Source organism: Tyto alba, unplaced genomic scaffold (genome assembly GCF_018691265.1).
Source record: "Tyto alba isolate M040663 unplaced genomic scaffold, T.alba_DEE_v4.0 Super-Scaffold_28, whole genome shotgun sequence".
In the NCBI taxonomy this organism is placed as follows: Eukaryota; Metazoa; Chordata; class Aves; order Strigiformes; family Tytonidae; genus Tyto; species Tyto alba.
Genome location: NW_024881302.1, coordinates 2,807,972 through 2,831,795, shown reverse-complemented (window position 1 = coordinate 2,831,795; position 23,824 = coordinate 2,807,972). Strand labels below are relative to the sequence as shown.

The 23,824-nt window shown below is 46.6% G+C and overlaps 1 protein-coding gene across 1 annotated transcript; it reads left to right on the top strand.

Annotated features, from left to right (window-relative positions):
• Positions 1-16,432: 16,432 nt before the first annotated feature.
• Positions 16,433-23,551, top strand: C1QTNF8 (C1q and TNF related 8). The gene is made up of 3 exons (XM_033000617.2): positions 16,433-16,499; positions 21,996-22,236; positions 23,004-23,551. The coding sequence occupies exons 2-3, from the start codon at positions 22,011-22,013 to the stop codon at positions 23,549-23,551; spliced, it is 774 nt and encodes a 257-aa protein (XP_032856508.1). The 5' UTR covers positions 16,433-16,499; positions 21,996-22,010.
• Positions 23,552-23,824: the final 273 nt, after the last annotated feature.

Here is a 23,824-nt window from a genome sequence, read left to right as displayed (position 1 = left end):
AAGTCACTGTCAGCAAGCTCAGAGGAGCTGAAAGATTTGCTGCAATCATACAACTAGCGCTTAGCGTCACCTGAATATCAGTGTACCTTCCATGTGTTTATCTGATCCAATTACAAGGTGCATTGAGGAACCAAAAATGTATTCCAAAAACACTCGAGAGAGCGTGCCAAAACACGACAGCTCCTGCTGAAATACTCCCCAGTCTGCAGCCCCAATTATCCTGACTGGGATATGGATGGCTGGAATATGGGTGACTTCACTGAGGTGGGATGAATCCCACATCTACCAGGTATCCTTTGGTATTTGAATAGATTTATTTAATTTAAAAAATTTCTTTGATGCAAAATTAAATTTGCCAACATAGATTGCATGGTACAATTCAGAATCTGTGTCCACAAATATCCCATTTTGAAAAATTCCCAAGGGAGAAAATGTGATTGACCTGTCAAAGCAGCCAGAATGGTGCCTGGGAAAAGAAGCCTTTTTTTTTTTTTTTTTTTTACCCCTAACTGAATTTGTTTCCATTGTGAAATACAAGTAATTTTCTAGGGAAGCAAAAATAAAATTAAAATCAATACAGCTTGTCAGACAAGGCAAAATTAGGAAGCTCATTGATTCCAGTTCACAGAAAATTAAGATTTTCCATCCTCTCTCAGGTTCAGGGTGTAAAACCACTTGGAAACCCTAAAAGCTCCTTGGGGATATAGGAAATCTGCTTTCCTTTCTGCTCTGCTTGAGATATAAGCTTTACACTGTGATTGAGGATTTTATGGTGAGGATGACAATGCAGGGTGAAATAGGCTTTACAGAGCAGGTTTACCTTTTTACTAGAGGTGTGGACACTGCAGCTTTGGGGCTTTCTTGTGGGTTTGACCCATTGCGACTCAGGGTGATGGCTTTGGACCATGGTTGATGCAGTTTCTGTCCACTCTTGCCCCGCTGCTCTGCCTTCACAGGGGAAAGATTGCCCTCTTCAGTGTAAAGTACACTGTGTTTTTCACTTTTACTTCCTGAAAATATCAATGAGACTTTTTTTTTTCCTCCGCCCTCCTTTTTTTTTTTTTTTTTTTTTTGTTTAATTTACTTTTTATAGAATGTATCTATTTTATTACATCCATTCAGGAAACAGAAGTAATATCATATGATAGGTATACTAATGAACAGCTGGAATTCATTAAGTGAACAGGGATACATTGAGCAAACATGTTTGTGAACAACCCAGAGATTGAAGCATGTTTGCAGAAAAGATCTATTGAACAGCTACGAGCAAACAAATTAGTAAAAATCTAAAACCGGATCTCGCGCGTTGATGATGGAAAGAAAAGCTGTAAGCTCATCAATAAGCCATTAACCACGATGACATGCAATTGCTGCGTCGCAGCTAGCTGTCCCTCTGCTGTTCAGGTCCCTCTGCAGATGGGAGGTGGGTGTTTGAGCTCCTGCTGCTCCCCAGCACCAGGGACCCTTCCCCAAGGCCGGGCACTGCCCTGAGGAGGAGATGAAAAAACCACCCCCAGCGCCAAAATGTCCTCTTGTGCCCCTCCCAGGAGGGGATGCATGCATCTGTTATTGTTTTGAAATGAAACGGTTACATTCTACGCACCAACGTTTATCCCTGGAAACACGCAAGGGAAGGCGGAATGGGAATCTGAGCAACCTGGTCTGGTTGAAGATGTCCCTGCTCATTGCAGGGGGTTTGGGCTAGATGACCTTTAAAGGTCCCTCCCAATCCAAACTATTCTAGAATTCTATGCTTCTATGATTCTTATGAAGTTTGAAATTCACATAAAGCACTGCATTTGAGTCACAACATTCCTTTATCTTGAATTCCTTTCTGCTTCAAAATAAGCAGCCTAGGAGGTGGAATTTCCTGTGCAGGGGAATCCAGCTCCTGGCAAAGCCCAAGAGTGTGCAGACAGATACGATGCTGTTGTCAGAGGCTTTGACGCTCTCATAACAAGAGCTGTGTTAATCCCTGAAGATGATTGACTTCAGGAAAAGATTCAAGATATCTGCTGAATTCATCTGTCGTAACAGAGATTTTTTTTCAGTTAATAACGTGACCCAAAATGGCACAAGTCTCAACTTTGTATCCTGTGCAACACAGCTATAATAAAATCCTGTCCTGGAATCAGTAAAAGACTGGCTGCACTAATGAGGTAAGGCTCTGTATTCTCTAGGGCAACAGAGAAATTACATTTAATTGCAGAATAGAGCATCTCTGCTCATTGAATGCAGAGCATCACAGATGCGAATGATTCACTTTGCTCACGACTGCACTGAATACAGAGCAGGGAAGCCCCAGCTCTTACCGCACGACAGAGGAGGGGAATGCTCACTCATCCTAAGGCAGAGGTGCAGGTTACATGCCTTATCTGCACATGAAATAGTTTGCAAAGAGATCAGCTTAAGAAAGGATGTGAAAGGGGTCTTACATCTCTTTCCAGGAAACCCAGTGATGCTCATTGACTGAGGCAAAAATTTATGAGATATGCTTTATAATAACTTCTGGGTTTTATCCCTTTATGAGCGGTTTTCTGAGACGCAGCTCAGAAATGTCACTGAGACTCTTCAGGACGTACAGCAGCGAATGATGCTCAATTTGCAGAGCCCGGAGGCAGCTGGCTCTGTGCTCTAATGGGTCCATCACTACCTGTAACACAGAGGAAGGTGGATTTATCCCAGCCCTGTGTCACCCCAGGCTCATCTGCACTCTCTATGCTCTGACTTTTTACTCTCAATAAATACACCCCCTACCCATGGAAGCCCCGTGCTGGGGGTGCCTCACGGCCCCACCGCAGAGTATTAGTAATAAATCCTCAGTGCCCATTCATCAGCGTTACGTGGGGAGTACTTCGTGCCAGGAGTATTAATCTGCTGAATTGCAGCGTGTCAGTGTTGTGGAAAGGTAAGAAAATGGAGCTGACAGCAGCTCTGCTCCCAGCAAGGCAACCAGGCTGCCTTAATTAGAGCTAATTGTAGCTTTCCATCACATTAAATTGTATCGCTGAACGTTTCAGGTTAGTCCATGGGTGAGTTGCACTGGCTATTCCCCTCCATCTCCCCAAAATGTTCCATGACGTTTGTTTTTCTGCCTGTACAGTAGGCAGAAATGGCTACTCACAGAAAGCAGCACGGACAGGGTGCCTCCAGGTCTGAAACAAGGAGCAGCTCACAAGAAGCCCAGTGTACGTGGCAAATGGCCCCTGTTAGCACTGAGCCCGGCTGCAGCATCTCTGGGGCCAGCACCCGTGGGAGGAGAGCTGAGCCCGGCCGGGTGGTGAGCAGAAACCTTGGGGCAGTTTGGGGAAGGAGAAAACGGTGTTGCTTCTCCAGGCATTTGTGTGAGCCAGCTGCACCAGCACAGCTCCATCCGCTGCCCCCTAAAAAAAAAAAAAAAAAAAAAAAAAAAGGAGATGAAGTTTTGAGTTTTGGGTCCACGCTCATCAGTGATTTAACACTGACAGTGGGTGGAACTCATAGAGATAGGGGCTAGCCCTGCAAGCAGTGTGTCCTGCTCTGTGAGTCGAGTGGGAGCTGATGAGGTGCAGGACTGGGCAGGACCACCCACACCCTATCCCAGGGGACAGACCCCTCCACCCCCTGGCAGCACCTCTCGGGGCTGGAAGCCGGCTCGGCTCGGGTTTTAGTTGGCAGTGAGCACTCAGTCCTTGGCATCTCTTTGGGGCTGTTACTCAGCTGAAGGTCTCTGAGACCCTGCCCTGAAATAAAAGCGGCACTGGAGTGGGGGAAACGCAGCTTTACAGCCTGGATCTTCTGTATATTCATGGTAAATGTCTCCTTTTCATGGTGAATTTGTACTCTTGTTGAAACACTTCAGTGCCAAAACCCCTTTTTTTCCAGCCAGAATCATGGTGCTTTCCTAGGGTTTCTGCTTCTGTGCAGTGCAGAACAGAAAGGATGAGTCATTCCCACTCTCTTTACCGAAAACTCCCCAGGAAGAAGCTCCAGACACCCCCAGAGACTTTCTACCCACGGGCCATTTCCAGCTGATTGTGTCTAGCACCCGTAAGCCTTACGGGTCCTGGATATGGGTCCTGAATATGCAAAACGACGGGGGGATTGAAGCACTGCTATTTATAAGACAGTATCTTTTCCAGACATTCAGACAATGTAATTTAAGATCAGACGAACATCTGTCTGTCGGCAATTGCTGTTTGTGGTCAGGCAGATCTGCTCTGGCTCGGTCTGCGATCCACACTACGCCCCTGGCAGATCCTTTCTCCTCTTTGCCCTTCCATATCACCACTGGGCACCCCGAGGCAGGGATCCAGGCTAATGACGAGCATCACCAAGATCAACTGTAGACTCTGCTTCCTGGCCACACGAATGGACAGCTTTGTCTTCATCCTGTGCATTTGACCCATGGCCAACAGTGAAATGTCAAAGCAGAGAGACGTGATTTTTATTTAACATAGGAAAAGGTAGGCTCAGCACAGAAGCATCTCGCTGCAATTGCTCATTTGATCCGTGGTGGTTGTGCAAGAAAAGGGTTTTAAAATGCACGGGCAGTCCATACGAGGCTTTCGGCTGCAATAACATCAGTTAGCATTGCCAGCAGCTTCGCTCTTATGCTACTGCCGAGGAGAAAACAAAATCAACCCCCGATTGTCACGCTGACCCCATTCAAACCAGCCTGGAAGTCATGAACCTGGGAGATCCTAAATGGAGATCATTGCCACTCCCAAAAACATTTTGCAAGACTGGATTCTCATCAAAGGCCAATTTCTCAATATCAAGATGTCCAATTAAAACTCTTTGCTTTGCTTCTTATCCGTTCTCCAGCTATTAATAGCCTTTCTCAGAGGCTAGTGGGAACAGAAGAGCTCCATCTCAGTGCCCTTCCCTGCCAAAAACTCAATTGATTTTGCAAGTTGCTCAGCCCAGTCTATAGCAGTTGCCTGCCCTGCGGGGAGTGAAATGTCACGGCGGTAAATGCAGTGAAGGCTGCGAGGAGCTCAGGCAGCATCGCACCGGGGCACTGGGAGACACCGAGGTCCTGTGCCCATCCTGAGCACTGACCCCGAGAGTTGCAGCGAGGCCTTGTTAGCCCCAAAGATTTGACAACTGATGGCGCTGATTCCTGTGAATTCGACCTCTGGACTTTTGCACATTGGAGACTTCAAGTGCTGCTTGAGTGAGACTCAAGAAAGGGATGCAGCTTCTGGTCTGCAGTGAGTAAGAGGTTCAGATAGTGAACATATGCATTTCCTACCTTCACTCTGAAATGCTCCTGGTGATCTGTCACCTCTTACCTTGGACTGCTCTGAAGTTGCTGCTACTGTGTCTAGAAATTACCGAACTACAGCCTCTTTTGGAAATACAGTGCAGAAATGCATTTGATGACAGATGGAAGCTGCGCTGGCCGGGCTGGGAAGGGCGCTGGGAACGCCGCTGTCATGGGGGTGAGGCATTGCCTGCCTCCCTTGCAAAGGTGTCTCCATTAGTCCTGCGAAAGGGTGACAGAAGTGGCAGCCAGTCCTTGAACCACCTCCGGGCTGCTGACAGCCTCCGCGGCTGCGCTGGGGAGCTGCAGTTTGATCCTGAGATTTATTCCCAGGTCTGGTGCTGTCATACTGTACCGACGGAGAGAAATCATTTAACCTTTCTGTGCCTCCCCTCTCCCGTCATAAAATGATTACCCTTATACTGATGTTGTAGGAGTGGTCTCAGGTGTCATGATGTGACCAAGAAAAAGAGTGCTTGGATGCTAAAAATACTCGTGGTATACGTCAATGTCGAGTGCTCCCGCAGATCAATGTTACATGCTGCCCTTCCTCCTCTTTTTTCTCCAGATGCAAGAAGAAAAATGATGCTTTTGGTCACTGCCAGCTTCAGGTACAGGGCGCTGAGCTGAGATCCTCAGTCTGGCAGCCAGCATGGAAAAAAGATCTGGGTGGTTGTTCCCGGTGCTGGCTCCACCCGAGCAGACTGCTCCAGCTGAATGGCCAGAGACCTCTTCCCATCCCGGTCTTACATTATTGGCAACGTTGCATCTGCTTAAAAATGAGACCTAGACCATTATGAAAAAAAAGTCTCCAAAATTATACCAGACCGGGTGAAATCACCACTCCCTGCTGCCATGGGCCTGTGGATTCCTGTCTGATGCGTTCAGGGCCCAACGAGTGATGTGGCACCGGAGCCGTAGGAGCTGTCTATGTGGGTGCTCGTACCTTGGCAGGTAGGAAAGATTGAAAGCATTTAACTAAATGCCAGGGAGAGAGATTCAAGTCTGGGTACTCTGCTCGGCATTTGATGTGGGCCAGGAGCGTGCACATCTCACGGTGGCAAAGCGGTCCTGTGGCTGAGCACAGCTCGTGCAGGGGACTTCGCACGCCGTGCCCAGGCTGCCCCAAGATTTCTGTGCCCATCTCTGCCCCTGCCCCGCCTGAAGATTTTTCTCTCTTTCCTTCAATTACAAGTTCTTAAAAGCAAAGACTTTCTTCCTGGGGTTTGTAGTAACTCAGGAGTAACACAAGGCCAAAAAAAGTTGTGGCATTGAATCTGTTTATAAAGCACATTCTGTAATCTTTTGTTTAATTACCAAACTACCTCGTCTCTGATTCCCTCACATGGATGAGTGATTTTTGCCCCCACTTTTATATCACAGGTCTTTGCTCTTGGAAAACTCTTGGGCTGGGCATTCATTAAATGTTAAGAGCAAAAAGCTATGACTTCATCAAATAGCCTCAGTTTAAGAAATGAAGAATAATTCTCAGAGGAACAGAGGGGACAGATTTAGTTTATTGATATCTCAGCCAACTCTTCCACAGCGCTTCTGCAACTGCCACCAGGGAATCAAAATTCACCGATAGCTTCAGCCCTGTCTGCCATGGCACGGGAAAGAAGTGTGAAGCCTGAGCAGCGAATAACTGGGGAGTGTTTAATAGGAGGTTACAGGAGGAGCCGGGAGCCATCCGGGAGCAGAAACGCTGCCGGAGCTCAGCAGCCGGAGCTGCCCGGGCTCAGCCGGGGGGGCAGAGGGGAGGGAGAGGTGGGTTGAGGTGCGAAACCCTCTGGGCAAAGGCAGCCTGAGCTCCTCTGCGCCGGGGAAAGATCAGTGAGGACGACCCGAAACGTCAGCGTATCCATTGCACCGGGGTGACCGACACGTGGCGAGGCGCCGCTGGAATCGGTGGGGTTGAGCTGAGCCCCCCCAGGCAAAAGGGCTTGTCGGGGCCCAGCCCCGGCATTTATCTCCCGGGTGAAAAATGACTGCAATCTATTTTCAGTTTCTTTTTCAGACGGGCAAGGCTGAGGTGAAAGGTGGGTTTCGGACTGACATTTTGATGAGGGGATGAGCACGTTAGAGGCTCAAACCTAGAACACGCTGAAACGGTTCCTGGGGATGCAGATGGGAGATCCACAGGGAGAGACAGGACCTGCAGGGGCTCTTGCTGAGCGTGGGGAGGTGGGAGTCCCACAGCCCAGTGATTCAACCAGCAAATACCATTTCGAAGCTGAAAACTAGAGATTTAAAAAAAGAATCTGGGAAGAAAACCACCTTCCGTCATTTTTACTCTGCTGTCCACAACCTGTCTCACTCTCATGAGTTTTAACTTTTTGGAGAATATTCTGAGAACGTGCATGCATCTCTCTGTGGAAAATAGCAATTATTATGGGCTACGGGGTTCTACCCATCATTACTTCTGTATACGCAGGCATGGTGAATCTATTTCATTCAGCCTAGTAAATTAAACGAGCCCAGTTGCTGGAATGCAGAGCAGCAGCGTGATGAATGACGTACCAAGTGAACCCTACCAAGGGATTAAAGAAAACTTCCAAATCATTTACAAAAAGATAGAGCAGCGTCTATTTGCTTGGCACCATATAATTACAAGTAAGCTAAAAACTGGAAAGGAAATTAAAGTGAAAAATCAAAACTCTTTCGTCCTGGAAACAAAACAACAAAGAGAAATATTTTCCTTCTCAGCTCATTTTGGTTTCCATACAAATACAGTCAGTGTGATAAACCGATCTGAACACTGGTGCTGTGCCAAGGATTTCTTCTTGGGTTTGGCTATTTTGATTTGAGTCTGTCACCAGATCAGATTTTTAAGAGAGTCTAAAGTCAGGAACAGTGCTCATTGCCTAGTATTACTCTAAGTAAGGGGAGTTTTTGAGAAAATACACAGAATAAGTCAAGCCACTTTTTATGTTACGTGGATGAAACTTCCCTGATGTGTACCACAGACCTGAGCAAACACTCTTCCTACCATCAGCCAGATGCTCTGAAAATGGCTACAAACCTGTCTAAGTGGTTATTCAGCAAAACAAAGCTACTTTTTATGCAAAGGGAGATGGATATGCTATTTATGACCACTCTGAACTTCCACTTCCATTTAACAAAGGCTTAACTCAAAACCAAGATTCAAACCTTCCAGGATTTCCAAATTTCTATTTCAGAACAGGGTCTTAAATGTCTAAAGCTTGACAGCTTCTAGATGAGGTTTAATGATGAATCAACGTTGCTGTTTAGTGCAGTTATAATCAATTTTAAGAGTATCACTTGGTTATTCATCAGGTTCCCAGCAAAGCCGACCCGGTTCATCGTGGTCAGGCCGGGTGGCATCGTGCCTCGACAGCCCCGACAGCTGGTGGGACCGTCCCTCCCCAACACGCTGCTGCAAACACGCTCGCCCACCTCTCCGCATCAACCTGAATTAGTCTCACTTTCATTTTTTTTCATTAAAAGGCTTTGACTGGTGTTTTGCCAAAGTCTGCGTACCCGCATCAAAGGAGCTTCTAATATATAATAGAAATTAGGTCTAGGAGATCTGTTTCCCACCAGTCCTGGCTGATTGGCATCAGCCGCAGCGCCCACCATCAACTCTTCATTAGAGATCATCAGCGAGTCTGCTACTTTGACAGGTTCACCGTAAGGCTGATTAACCTATATTTATCCAGGTCGTCTCTTTTCCCCTTTGCAAGTACTACCCAGCGTGAGCAGCCCTGGAAGGCTCCAGCAACCTGGAGAAAACCACCCACTTCTCCTCATTACCTATTCTTTGCAGCATTTCTTCTCATCCAGAAAGCTTTCAGTTCCCCTCAGAACCAGGCTTTAGCCACAAATGTTTTCTCTCTCGCTCGTGAAATCATAGCTTTCAAGCTATTTAGTAAATTATTCTTAAGCAGTTCCCAATTATCATTCACAAGCTGCTGTTTAAATTCCAATTAGCTCATAATTATTTTTGGCTTTGTGCAATTGGCCACTTGAAAGCACCACACACTCACACATGAACATATATATATGTACTTTATTGCATTAAATTATATTATCAGTTGGGGAATACTATATTAGACGCTTTGAAAACTCTTCTTAGGCTGCCCAGCTGACACGGCAGTGCATAGAGAGCTGCTCTTCATTTTTTCCACTTTGTTTTGGAGTTCAGCACAGCTGCTGCATTAATCATATCTGTGCACACCCTCCCGGCTCCCCGTGCATCGTCTGGGCTGTCAGCTAAACACCACAGAGCTCTGGCTGCATTTTGTGAATGCCAGGGGGCCGTTGTGATCCAAAATGACACTCCAGCAGAAAGCCAGGAGGAAACTTAGTTTAATATTTAATGTTTCCATAGGAATCATCTGTGTGTGCCTCTGCCACGTGGTGCAGACGTTGTCATGGCACAGAGACCCAGCCTTGGCCGGGAGGGGAGAGCAAACACACAATCCCTCTCACCGAGCTCAGCGCGGTGGAAAAATCCATATAAAACAAGCCTTTTCATTTAAAGAGCTGGTTACAACTCAAATAACTTCAGCCATTATATATAGTGTGTTTGAAAGTGAAAAAAAAAAAAAAAAAATAAAAGATACGCCTTCACTTCAAAGAAGAAGAAAGGATGAGCGTGCCTGTGGACACTGGTTGAGGCTTTTCCAAGGCCTTTTTACGCAAGCAGAGCTGTGGCTGTGGCCTGACCACGCCGGGAAATGCGTTTGCAGAGCAGGGGGGCTCCAGCATTCTGGCACGCCGCAGCTGAGCACAGCCCGGGTTCAGCACAGGGACACTAATATTGGCTACCTGGAGCCAGAGCTGGTGGAGGTGGCCTTTCCCAGCTGTAAATGTTCATCCTCAAGCACATGCTCCCAAACAGACAAAGCTCCTCTTCCTGCTGCACAAAGCCAGCACCCTCCGAAAAACCCAGGCACTTCATCATTTAACTGATTAGAAACATTCACTTCCCTGTAGACCAGACCAATTTTATCACACCAAGGCTGCAAATAAAACCATAGCTTTGCCCATTGACCATTTACATCCCTTAAATTGGCCATAGGTGTTACCCATTTTCCAGCTGAGTATTGTTTAATTTCTCACTGCAGTCGGTGCAATAACTGCCCCTGCTCTCTCTAGCAGAGAGGAGACAGACGGGCTCAGCATGCCCTGAACTCGCTGCTCTATCACACACAGAGTTTCTTATTAATTTGCTGCAAGCCTTCATCAGTGTGCAGAACTGATTTTTTTTTATTTTTTTTTTTTTCCCCCCCTTGCTCCCTGCATGGACAAAAGCCAAGCTTTATAAATCAACTGTGTAAACAGAAACATCCTTCTTCCTTGAATGTGATTATTATTTCAAAAAAAGGAAGCTGTCATTTTAAGAGGCAGAAAGCCTGTTTAATCTGGAGACACTGGCTCTGATGCCAGGCGCTGGTTACCATAACATTTTTCTTCTGTCCTAAGTTTCAAAGTAAAAATAAAAATCTTTTATATAGACTGTTTTTGGACAGGTTTTGGCCAGCGAAGATCATTTTCAGAGCCCCAAACACTCTTTCAATTGAGTTACATCTATAAACTATTTTTATATCCATGCTAGTAAGCTCTCAGTGGCAGCCTCACACCCCTCTGTGAAACCAGAGCTCTGCCCGGGTGCACTCAGATTATACTTTTTCTTTTTTTCGTCTTGAAGAGCTTAGTCTAAAAAAAGGCGATGAAGAATGGGAGAAGAGACGTGCCATCCCCAGGAGGGCGGAGGGGAGCTTTCCCAAAACCCCACGCCGTCGGCAGCAGAGCCAGGAACCAAACTCCAATCTCCAGGGCGCCATCCCTCTGCTTTAAGTGTTTTGGCATTTGAGTTTGCGCTTTTGTTTGCATTGGTTCTTGTTCCAGGGATGTACTTGATGCAAAGCAGCTCCCGGGTCTCAGCAGGGCTAGTAGGTATTATTTACTAATTGTGTCCTAACTATAAATATTTGCTGGATAACAAAGGAAGGAAGGAAACTCTCTGAAGCATGCACAGGGTGCTCAGGAGACACTGATTTACTTCTGGGAGGCAGATAGACCTAAATCCCAAAAGGCATCGGTGTCACCCATGTGGTGCCTCTACTGACCACGACACGAATGCGTTAATGCAGAATATTTGCTTCTGTAGTCCAGGTGTTTTGTGGGACCAAGTACATGAATGCAGCAACCCCAGTGGGGCAGCTTCGGAGGCATCAGTGCAGGGTCCACGGAGGAACCTCTCCCTTCCATGAAAGGTGTTGACCAGTGCCAAGAGGAGAGGAGGGTACCTGGGGAACATGATGGGTGAGAAAATATTACACAAATTTTGTGCTTAAACCAGAACAGAGAAGATGACAGGGAAGGCTTTCGGTTGGCATTTGTGAGGCAAAGCCATTTGTTTTCTCCGAGACTGAGGTCCCTCCAAGAAGAGCATGAGTAAGGTTTTTCTTTTCCTGGCAGCTTTGGGAAGGCTGTGGCTGCATTTCCCCCCTTGCTGCCCAGGACTCCATGTGCCTGTTTCCAAGTGGCTTCTGCCCAGAGCAGTCTGCTCCTGTCCACGAGTGAGGGACTGGGATGGGGACAGGGATGGGGACAGGGATGGGGACAGGGGGGCTCCAGGAAGGCTGGGTTGGAGGAGCCCAGCACTGGAAGGTGAGTCATGCAGAGCTGGACGCTGCTCGGGTTCATGCCAGGACAGCAGCAAAACTCTACATTTCGCCTCACTGGTCCTTGCTAACAGAGCCTCCCAGTACGGCACCAGCAGCACATGTAAATCTTCCCTCCCCCTTGATACGGGGGCAGCCCTCGCTCCCCAACAGCCCCTAGACCCTCTCCTCGGTACTCTGGATGCAGATTTATGAATTTAAAAAAAAAAAAAAAAAAAAAAAAAAATCATGCTGCAGTCTGTTTTAATCACCTGCTAGTTTTATCTAACACAACACCAATATAAAAACATTCCCAGCATAAGTCATCTGCAAACAATTTGAGCTCTCCCTTATATAACCCAGGTCCACCAACAGCTTTAAAGGTTGTTTTATTTCTTATTTCATTCTGGAGAGATGTGTAAAACCCTTTTTATGTTGTGACAGCTGTCTCCTGCCTCTGATCCAGGGCTCTGAGCTATGGGGGGACGGGCGACTGCTGGGCAGTGGTACAGCGGTGCGGAGTATTTAGGAGCTGGGGTGCATCAGCACCTGGAGCAGAGATGGGGGGGGACCTTTCGGAGGACTTCAGCTGAGATAGCCCCTGCCCGGCTGGGTCAGGGAGGGATGGGGAGGTTTGGATGGGGATTTGAAAAAGCAGAGAGGTTCCCAAGGTGGTCTCACATCTCAACCCTCCTTTCATAAGGCAGAGACTGTTTTGTTTTTTTTTTTTAAATAAAAATAAAAAGGCATGACTTGCCGGCACGTGGCCCTGAAGACTGGTGAGGTGTGAAGTGCTGGGGTCTGGCGTAGGGCAGGCAGCAGAGCAGGAGGACTACAGGGTAGGAATATTTAAAGCACTGACTTGTGACCTGAGGTGGGGAAGAGCACTGTGAGAGGACAAAACACAGTCTTCCCCTCCTGATGTTCTCAGGACAAGCAAAAGCACGGCTTTTCTTTTTCAGTCTTAATGCAGGAATGATGCTGGAGCTTGCGCTGTGTGGGGTGCCCATCTCTTTTATCTTCCTCTTTTGCAATTAATGGGAGGCAGTCGCAAAACAGAAAAAGGAAAAAGAAAGAAGAAAAAGCAAAACAAAACAAAAGAAAGCAAAGCAAAAACCAACCAACCACCGCCAACAAAAACAAAGCGAGCAAACAAACCAAAAATTCAGAGCCCAAACCTGATTTTATATAAAGCCACCAATGTGCTTGTTTCCAAGGGTTGGAGATGACCGAGTTTGCGGTTTCAGCTGAGAAATCGTTGGCACCACGGTGGCCACCAGCCCTCCCCAGGGACTCGCACGCGGCCAGGACCACCGCGAGCTCCTCTGCAGATGGGCCAGCCCGGGCAGGACAGGGCTAAAGGGCTTCTCTGAAGATGCCCTCTGCTCAGCCTCCTTCGGAGACCATCTCCCCACCTCCTGTCCCACCCAGACCCTCACGGCACCCCGGCTGTAATTGCTGCAGCTGGCCGGGCGAGTCGGTAATTCAGTCATAATTAATGTGAAATAATGGCAAACTTGCTCTCCAGCCATTTCTGGGGGTCGTGGAAGAGGTAGTGCAAAATACGTTAGCAAACAGGTAGCAATGAGAGAAAACTGTCTGTTAAACAGATGCTGGGGCAGTTTCACCTGTGCTTGTGTTTGCCCTTCCCTTCCCACTCAGAAGGTGCTAATACTCATCGCATCCTGCTGTGAGCAGTTTGGCACAAGGTGTTCTCCCCTCAACCTGTGAAGCAGGGGGGAAAAACCAGCATATTGCAGCTGCACATCACCTTCCCGAGACTGGCCCCGAATCTGCTCACGGAGAAGCAAAGTGCTGTTTTCCAGCAGGGAGGTGCGTGGGACAGCGGGGGTGACACCTTCCCTTAGCACTGGCCTGTCCCCAGGCACCTGGCTGTGCACCTACACCTTCCCCCAGGGTCACTGCAGGGGCAGTTTCCAATGCTGCATCCCTTCAAGAGGCTTTTTCCACCTTTACAGCTCATGTATAAAAGCCATTTTTATTGTGGGTTTGGTTTTGTGTTTTTTTTTCTCCATTCTCCCGCCTAAAGAGATGCTGAAGTCTCCCAAAGAAAAATTATTTCCATGCGATCCCAGCACTTTCTCTCTTGGCTGGAACACTGGATGTGGTTTTGGGTTTGTGGTTTTTGATTTTGATTTTTTTTTTTTTTTTCTATTCACAAATTTTTTGGTCTTCATTTCCATCATTGTGAGAGGCACCGTGCAACCCGACAGACTGGCTGTGAGTCCTAAGGAAACTACAGCAGGACGAAAGCACAAAAACTCAGCACAAGTTGATGCAAGCAGAGAAACAAAAAAAATCCCTGATTTTGCAAACAACCTAGCTGCTGGGTTTCATAAGGAGCCGGACTGACTTTCAGTGTTTCATTTGGACTCTAGCTAGGAAGCTGCAGCCACCACTGAGGACTAAAAAACCTGAATGAACGACAGCTTTCATATTATGCATCCTGCTAAGCAACAGCAAGGAAAGTAAGAGACAGGGTTCTGAATCACAAGGTAAGTTAAATGGATATGAATAAGTTTGGGGAAAAAAATACCGATGCTATAGGGAACAAAGTGTTTCCACCCTGCAGAAGCAGCTTGCTTGGGTGAGTTATTAAAAACGGTGGTCTCTGACTGCCCTGCTTCATCTCACTTTTTCTGCTTCTGTAGTTAAGCAGGGGAAATAAGTGCAAGGCCAGGTTATTGCTGAGCTGGCTTTAATTTATTACTACTAAGACTCCTTGCTTCACTGACTACCCTTAGCTCTGCAGATGCTTTCTTCTAGACTGATTTTGCTCTTAGCTGTGGCTGAGCAGCGGGATGGGGACGGTGCCCGAGCTGATGCAGGCTCCCCCCGCCACCACGAGAGCCCGGGGCAGGAAAGAGCTGTTTCCTGGTGTTCTCCTCAGGCGTGGAAACTTTCCTGGGACTCTACTTCTCCAGCCTCGCCGGGGAACAGCAGCTGTTCGAAACGTGCTGCTCGCTCCTGAGCCACGAGCAGGGGTTTGCAGCGGGGACGGGACAGTCCTGCCACCGCCAGCACCCACGTCCTGGTGCTCCCAGCCAGCCAGGCGGGACAGCACCTCACAGGACCCGCTCCAGGGTCACCTCTGCCTGATTTATTTTGGAATCACTGAAAGCCACGTTCCCGGAGAGACTGAGTCAGCGGTGGCAAGTCAGGGGGAAAGCTGCCTTTCGGCTGGGAAGGGTGAAGGAGAGTTGGGTGCCGTCCACTTCATCACGGTGATTTTCTCAAGGGGAGAAGCTGCCCTGGGAATGACTTACCGTACCTCGCCCTGAGCCTCGGCAGCGCGGGGCTGAATCACCATCTGGGCTTGCTATGGAGACGGGACCGCTTTCAAAGAGCCGCCCGGCACGGAGCGGGGCCATTTCCAGGACATTGCAGGCATGTTCCTGGCACTAGAAGTGCAGGCAGGGACGAGGAGGAGGACAGAGGGAAGAGCTGCTTGCTTAGGAACCAGAAAACATCCTTTTGCTGCCTGTCTGTGCTGAGATATGTGTGATAAGAGCCCCTGCTGCAGACTGGGAGAGGTGGTACCGTGCAAAGATGCAGGTGCCCGGGACAGTTTCCATACAGGCACAGCCTCTCCTCCCATAGTGCCTGCAGGGCACTATGTTAAATTTACACAGTCCCCCGGGTCTAAGCATGTGCAGGTAACTAGGAAGGGATGTTTGCTTGGGATCCTCATCTCTTCCCACACCTGGTAGGTGAAATCGCAGCTGGAGAGAGCACGTGGTGACCGTGCAAGCTGCTGCTGCTCAGGAGCACGTAATAGTAGGGGTGAAGGTGTTTTCACAGCCCCTCCCGGGACAGAGGAATTAGGGCAATTCACCCACATTGGAAATAGCCACACACTAAGAAAGCACCAGAAAATAAAACTCAAAGCAGGAAATTAGAAACGGAACTACAAACTCACAGACCAAAAGTTCACGCAGGCCGTTACAAATATGGATGGAGCCAACACCCCCTGCACCTCTCCACGGCCGCATCCTGGCTTTGTCTCCATTCCTGCCCCACTCACAACTCACAGGGCTCAAACCCACCCGGCTGCCTCTAGCAGCACTCCCAACCCCTCTTCTGCATCGCCCCACGGCGTTATATAAACCCCACGGACAAGAGGGCGTTAAAGTCGGTCATCTGCAAACCGCTACAGTCAGCGGAAATTTTTAAACCGTGTTGCTTTTTGGGATCCAAATATTCTTGTCTGTGAGCCCTCAAATCACTTCGTGGCTGCAGACAGGCTCCTGATGCTCTCAGCTCGAGCAAAGCATCTCTGTGGCATCGTGTTGGAGAGGAGCTGCCCCGCGCTCGATTCTGGCACCGCAGGGAGAGGAACCCCCTGAGCTGTCGCTGCTTTACCTCAGAAAACGCACAGACTCCTTCAGTGTTTTGGTATTTTCTACAATAAGCTGCTCATGAAGAAATTTTAGATCCTCCTGGGGAAGAAAATAAAAAAAAAATCCCGAACAAATAATTTCCAAGAGGAAGTCCAGTGTCCAGACAAACCCGGCTCTAATGATGCTTCGTTTCCTGCTGCTGGCGATGCAAGGAGCTGTGGAGCAGTGAGGAGGTCAAGACTTGAAAGAAGACAAAAGGTAAAAAAGCAGAACCAGAATATTTTCCATCTCTGGAGCGATGCTGAAGTTTGCGACTGACACATTCATGTGTTTTCCATCTATGTGGCTCAAGAAAGGTTTTAGTCTTAACTACCCTCTCGGGTTTTCAGTCAAGATTTGTCACTGATTAAAACGGGCAGTGGCTAGCGTCATCCTGTGAGCTGTGAATTTAAAGCAAAGATAGTCATAGATTTCTTTTCCTGAGTAAAGCCCTGGGAGTAACAGGAAGGAAAATGTTAGCAGAAATTTAAAGTGCAGCTCAGGCATCCAAGAGCAATTTCTGCCTCGTGAGCTCTCGATATCGCAGCGTGTGAGCTCAGCACAGTTACTACTGGGATTTATTCTTTGAGCATCCCTGCAAGGTCAGGCCATACCTCCACTGTACCCAGTGAAAACATGGGCTGGGGTAAATCTGCACCTTTGACGTGACCTATACATCCCACGGGGGCTGCTGGCAGTGCCGACGGGCCAGACAAGGTTTGGCCAAGATTAGGGTTCAGGTTGCAAACTCCACATTGCTAACCATAGGGAAAACCTTTTGGTCCAGCTGACTTGCTTTGCTTTCTTGCTTTATTTTTTTCTGCGTGCAGAGCAAGTAATCTATTTTTGCAGATATTATGGGGATTTCTTATAGTTTCTATTACCCAGATGTGTTACTTTATATCAAAGTGTTAAAATTCTTCAGGTACACAGAATGATTAAAAAGCTTTGCATGAGCAAATGTGCCTCATACATAAGATGTCTACCTTGAGCTATAAGATTAAATTCAATCATGAACCAAAAAAAAAAAAAAAAAAAAATCAATCAAGGTGCTCTCTCCAGCTGTAATAGTGTCAAGAAAATATATTTAAATAAGAAGTTGCACACAAGAAGAAAGAATCACATAATTTAACTCCCTGTACTGGAACTAATGTTTTCTGCCCTTTCCCAGAAAAGTTTTGTGGCATCTCTAAAGCCCTGCATGGGAGGAATTTGGCTTTTTTTGCTAGCAGACACCAGGAATGCCAGGCGTTGCTGGAAAACCAGCGCTTTTGATGCAGGTTATTCACAGCAGGTAAAAAATGCGTAAATAAAAGCTTGAGTGATTATATTTAAGTCAGGGTACTTCCAAGGTCAATGGAGAGCAAAAATATGTTATTTAGTCATCTGTTCTGCCTCGGATTGAGCATGATAGACACCAGTCCCTGGTTTGGGCATTGCATCCTCACTGAGAGGCAGACCCCATCAAAGGGGTCATATTGCCAGCTCCGGTTAGACAGACAGACACACCTTTTCAAAAGGCCCTGAACAATGGGGGTGTTTGAATTTAATGCAAGGAAACTTGTATTTTCACTTGCTTTTTCTTCTTGTTTCAGGACAGGTAGAAATACCTGAACAAACAATCCATTTCTGTAATATTTTAATCTTGTCTTTCTACATAGAAATTCAGAGGGGAAGGAAAGGGGAAAAAAAAGCAAATAGTATTTTTAAACCTTAGCTAAAGGGTGGTTTCAATCAAAGAAACCTTTCATTATATTTATACAGCTCTCCAACAATAACATATATCCTAATGTTATAATGAACACAGCCACCAGCCATCCTCATCACCAAAATTCACTGAAATACACTGCCTTTTCATCAGGCTCAGATGTCTCGTTTCATCATTCATAGATTTTCATTTCGTTTGCCAAAATATTGCCCAAAAGATAAATCTGCCCATTTAGCATACACAGAATTTTTTCCTTCGATTAAATTCACACTTGGTTGTTGGGTTTCATCCTGGTTCCACTTGCAGAGGCTGGGGCTGTGCTGTGCTTCATGGCTTTGGAGTGAGGATGCTTGAGAGTGTTATGGGAAGAGCAAATAATTTATCTTGAAATTACCTGTTGCAACCAAACAGGCTGTGTGCTCAGCCTCGCGGGGAGATTTCTGCTTTGCAAGCACTTTGGAAGAAGTGTCAGAAGCATCAAAACAATTCACATTTTTCTACACGTCGCCACAAGCTTTTAAACTGAAACATTTCAAACTCATCAGTTGTCAATCAACCATTTCAAAATGAACCTTAGATAAAGCAGAGTCAAAGAAGCTGAGCCAAAAGAATGGTTTTGAGAGAGGGAGGGCCAAGACCATCTTCTTGTCCTCAGGTAAAATATTTACAGTCTGCAAAGTTTCGAAGGACAGGACACCAGTTTTCCTCCCAGCCATGAGGTTGGCTGCGCACCTGTCATCATCTCTGGGGTTTTCTAATAGAAAAACCAAGACTTCTGAATCAAACTAGGTTGCAATTTGCAGCTTCCTTTGTATGGAACAAAAAGACAATAATTTATATGGCCAGTTTTAATCTGTTGCTTTCAGGATGATCCTGTCCATCTCCAGAGAGGTGTTGTGAAGGATGACCAAGGAGAAACATTCTTAGTTTTGTAGCCTCGGGGTATTCAGTGCGGTACTAATACATCATTTCAGGCACTAATGAGCATGTCAGATGGTGGTGGGAAGGAGGATGGATGTCTGTGATGCAGGGATCTGAATGATGTGAGGGAGAGGCAGCCTCTTGGCCTGGGCTCTGACTACAATAATTATCTTTAAGGGATAAAAAAACAAATGGCTAAAAGCAACCTCTCACTTTACCTCACCGATCTTAAATTCTGAGCTTCATCCTTTTTGCATCATCTCTTTTTTTTTTTTTTTTTTTTTCTCTAAGGCATCAGATTTGACTTCACCACCACCACAAGATTTACCTTTGCATCTCCTCTGAAATTTGGCTCAAATCATTCTTTTCTCCAGATTGACATGATCTTGTTACAAGAAAATCCTTAAGAGGTTTATTTCCTTTCCTGTTGCATATTTGATTTCTCTGGTTTGAGGTTTTCCTTCGCTTGATCTTCAGTTTTGTGCTGGATGTCTTTCAAACATAATCTTATGCTGCTGAATTCATCATTCTTTTCTTGTAGTCCTCTTGGACTCCTTTCTCTCCACCTCTTTCCTATTTTACTTATTCTCCTGTCCTTTCTTCTGTTATGAGCAGACTGCAGGTCTGAAACTCTGTTTATTCACATCCATCATTAAGGTTTCACCTACCCACAGCTATTGCAACCAAATACATGTTTCTGCCACGTTAGTGAACTAACTTCACTAACTTCTGAAGGAAAATGTGGTGTGTGCGTGTCAGCTCTAGGATGCCCTGAATTGACTGGACTGTTGCATTGTTTACTTCATTTTTATTTTTTTCCCAATGCAATTTCTAGCCAATAGCTTGAGTAATTGTTCTTCATGAACCCTGCAAGTGGTCACAATTTCTTCAACACTGATTTTTCACCCAGACTTTCCTTAAATCACTTCTAAAAATAGGAAGAGTCATTCATCGTAGGGAGAATAATGGCCTATGAAAATGTAAAGTAATTTCTTCATATTTATGAATTCTTTCCCTTCTGCCTATTATTAATATCCTTCTAAATGAATGCTCTTTCTCCTTCATGAAGGCATTATGAGCAATTAAGTCCTTTGGTTTTAATGTTCAGATAATGTAATCGAATGCCTATATTTTATATCCCCAGGTTACTGACTACCCACACGCCTAAGGAGGGCTAAACAGCTTTTAGTCCCAAAGAGGCTACATTGGCCCTGATTGCCTGGGACTCAGAGTGAGCATGCAGTCCTCTTTAGACCGTTACGTATATGCACAGATTTTAATCAGAGAAGAGGAGACCCCAGAAACATTATGTGGACCCCAAATACTCTCTGTGATGCAAACTTTCTGTTCTGGTCACGTACAGGCTGGTTATTTATGACCTGCTGTCCATTTAGACTTGCATTGCATTTCTGTTCCTGTTTGGCAGCGCAAAGATGGCTTAAGAAGAGAATGAAAATTAAAAAGGGCTTAATGAAAATTAAATTCAGCCCCTGAACGCTGATATAAAAGGAGTATTAATCCCTCCTCAGACTTGTACCTAGAATGAGGTACAATTATGAATAGAAAGATCATTTCAAGTTATGACAGATTTGATGAAAGAACTTTCACTACTGTCAGAAGGAAAGTTATTATGTTGCTGCTAATAAGTATTCATCAGGTTTCCAGGGAGCTAGATTACACCAAGTAATAAAAGGTGTGAATGACAGTTCTTTTGGGGCAGGTAAGAACTAGAAGAAAGCATCTCATAAGAATGCCAGTAGAATCCAAACGTCTTCCCCCATACTGACACTCTTTTTTCCATATTTTCTCAGCTGGTCCATTTTGGGTCCAGTGAAGTCCCCGCAGAGCTCCAAGGCAGGATTCCCTCCCTCCCTCCCTCCCTCTGCAAATAGGACCTGTGTGTTCATGGAGCTATTTCTGAAAGCCAGGACATCTAGCTACCACCTTCCCTACCTATTCCAGGAAGGAAAGATGGCAGAGGAGGAGCTGTAGAAGCTGTTCCCAACCTGAGGTCAACAAGAATCCATCTGACTAATTGGACTTTGGATAACATCCAAAAAGCCACGGTCCAAAATCTGTCCTGTATGAAACACCACTGCAGTCAGTAGAATGACACCAATTATACCTGGTATGAGGAGGCAGTTGCCCGTCTCTGCCTCCAATCCCCCCCTAGGAAGGAGGCTGATGGGGAGATAGAGAAAACTCGCCTCCTTTGCACCACCTGAAACATTTTTTTTCTGCTTATTTTACCCAGTTTTCAGGGCCTTTGGAGCTTGCCAGTAGCAGATTAAAATGTAATAGATCATCTAAAAAATTAGTGGTTTGTGCAGAGCAAATCCCAGATCAGTCTGTTTGTTGCAGCTATTTAGCTTTCCATTCTGCACACTGGAAAATAAAAATGGAAAACATACACAGAAATTCTGTTAGGAAGAGACCATGGGTATGGTCAAAGCCACGAACTGCTTGGTGAAGTCACCTTGGAAAGAGGTTACCAGCAAGATGCTGCGAGAGACTATCCCAAGGAGGCAAATGCTTTTGATTTCTTTTTGTTTCATTTCCCTTGAGATTTTTTTCTTAAGAAAAGTTTAGGCTCTGTGTTTAAATAAAGTTTCATTTTCTGCATCTGACTTTCAATTTTTTCAAGACGGCAATGCAATAAGAAAAAGCAGATCAAGATCTTGTACAGTTCACCCAGCACCTTTTGCGAGGGCTGTTCCAACAGCGGTCGGGCAGCGAGTGTGCCTTGGGCAGAGCTTGCTATGACGGCTTTAAGCATCTCAGCCTCAGCTTCCGATCTCAGCAGGTTTTGTTTTGTTTTGTTTTTTTTTTTTTCTTTGTTTTGTTTACCTGGTGTCTCTTGTCAGATATTTCAACTGCAGGTAATGAGACAGGGATTGCCTCTTCCGTTGACTGTAAACAGTACGCAGTGGGGCACCCTTCCTACCTGGAGTCTCCCGGTGCCACTACAAGATAAGCTAATAATTAATCAGAAGAAATGCACCTTGCGGTAACATTAACAGATGGCCCGTCAGAAGCTCTGATTTGAATCACCGTGTTAATCATTTCTGTTCCTTCGGTCCGTCCAGCTGGCGCTGCTGAAGATGAGCGCGGCGTTTCTCCTGCTCTTGGTGTCCACCGCCAACGTCGGGGCCGTGCTGGAAAAGGCTCTGCCGAGACGGGAAACACGGCGGCTCTCGTGTGTGCGATGCTGCGGGCCTTCGGAGCAGCCCATCTCCATCATCTCCTCCCGATACACGAGGATGAGCAGCGACCCTGCCTATTCGGTACCCAAAGTCCAGCCCACTATCGATATCACCATCCTCAAAGGTGGGTAAAGCTGACGACCACGATAATTACCCTTTGTCTCACTTGCTCGCCCTCATTTTGCAAGCTGTGCTCCTCCCTACCCCAAGAAACTCATCCGCTTTCTTTACCCAAAGGGAGGTCAAGGGGTGACATGCCACAGGCTGTAAATGCGTGCAAGTGAGAAGAGTTGGCAGAAAGCTCTAATCCATCAAAACCCAGAATCACTGGAAGCTCGAGTTAAATGACACAAAACCAGACGCAAACGTTATCACAGAATTACTAAACAGTAGAGTTAAAAACTAGGAGAGACACGCACTTGTTCCATTTCACATTTTTTGTCTCACCAAGGCAGGCAAACAAAAATTAAGCAAATAATACAGGAGACATGCTGGGAGTCCTGTGAGCAGGGATATGCAAACCAAACGCAACCATCTCTCCAGGCCCAAGTCAGACCTCAGAAAAATCAGTAACTTTTCCTGCCTTAACCTCTGCATGAAAGGGTTGGGTTCGTGAATACTGGATTCATGTAACCAGTCTGGTCAGGCCACGGAGTTCTGCTGTTGGACACTGAACATTGGCACCACAAGCTCCGCGAAGCCAAGCTTCCATCTGACATTTTTATCCTCCTAATAATTAGGAAGGTGCCGGTGTCTCAGCAATGCTCCCAGATATCTGTGCTGGGAAAACACTGTTCCAGCAGCATCTTTGCTGGTTGTCTCCAGCACGATGTGTCTGCAGCTTGGGCTTCACGTGCTTGTGTTTGACAAGGTTTTCCTTTATGCTTGCAGGTGAGAAGGGCGAAATGGGAGAGAAAGGGTACCCTGGAGCAGTTGGGAAGGAAGGAGAAAGAGGGTTGCGTGGCCTTAATGGACGGAAGGGACAGAAAGGCCAGCCTGGCCCACAAGGCCACTCCTGCAAGCAGCTCTACGCTGCTTTCTCAGTGGGTCGGAGGAAAACCCTTCACAGCTCAGACTACTTCCAGCACGTCACTTTTGACACCGAGTTTGTGAACCTCTACAAGCACTTCAATATGTTCTCGGGGAAGTTCTTCTGCTATGTGGCAGGAATCTACTACTTCAGCCTCAACGTCCACACCTGGAATTTCAAGGAGACCTACCTGCACTTGATGAAGAATGAGAAAGAGGTGGCCATCCTCTACGCCCAGCCCAGTGATCGGAGCATCATGCAGAGCCAGAGCCTCATGCTGGACCTGCAGGAGGGAGAGGAGGTCTGGGTGAGGATGTTCAAGCGGGAGCGAGAAAATGCCATTTATAGCGAGGAGTCTGATGTTTACATCATCTTCAATGGCCATTTAATCAAGCCAGCTGTAGAGTAGCCATTTATCAGCTTTCGGCTCAGCGCTTTGGTAGATACATTAGTGTCTTCCCTCTTAGAAATGCATATGTCTAGTTCCACTTGGAAGGATTACAAGCCTCCTGGCCTGCTGACAGGATTGTCTGTCCATGCCAAGGACACTTGAGTGGATGGAGGTGACTGTTTCAAGGTGATGTAAGCTATACAAATACTGAGAAGGCTTCAGCCCTCATGTGCCCTGGAGAAGGTGCATGCAGAAGGCTCCAGTCCTGCAGCCCTGCATAGGTCCCCAATA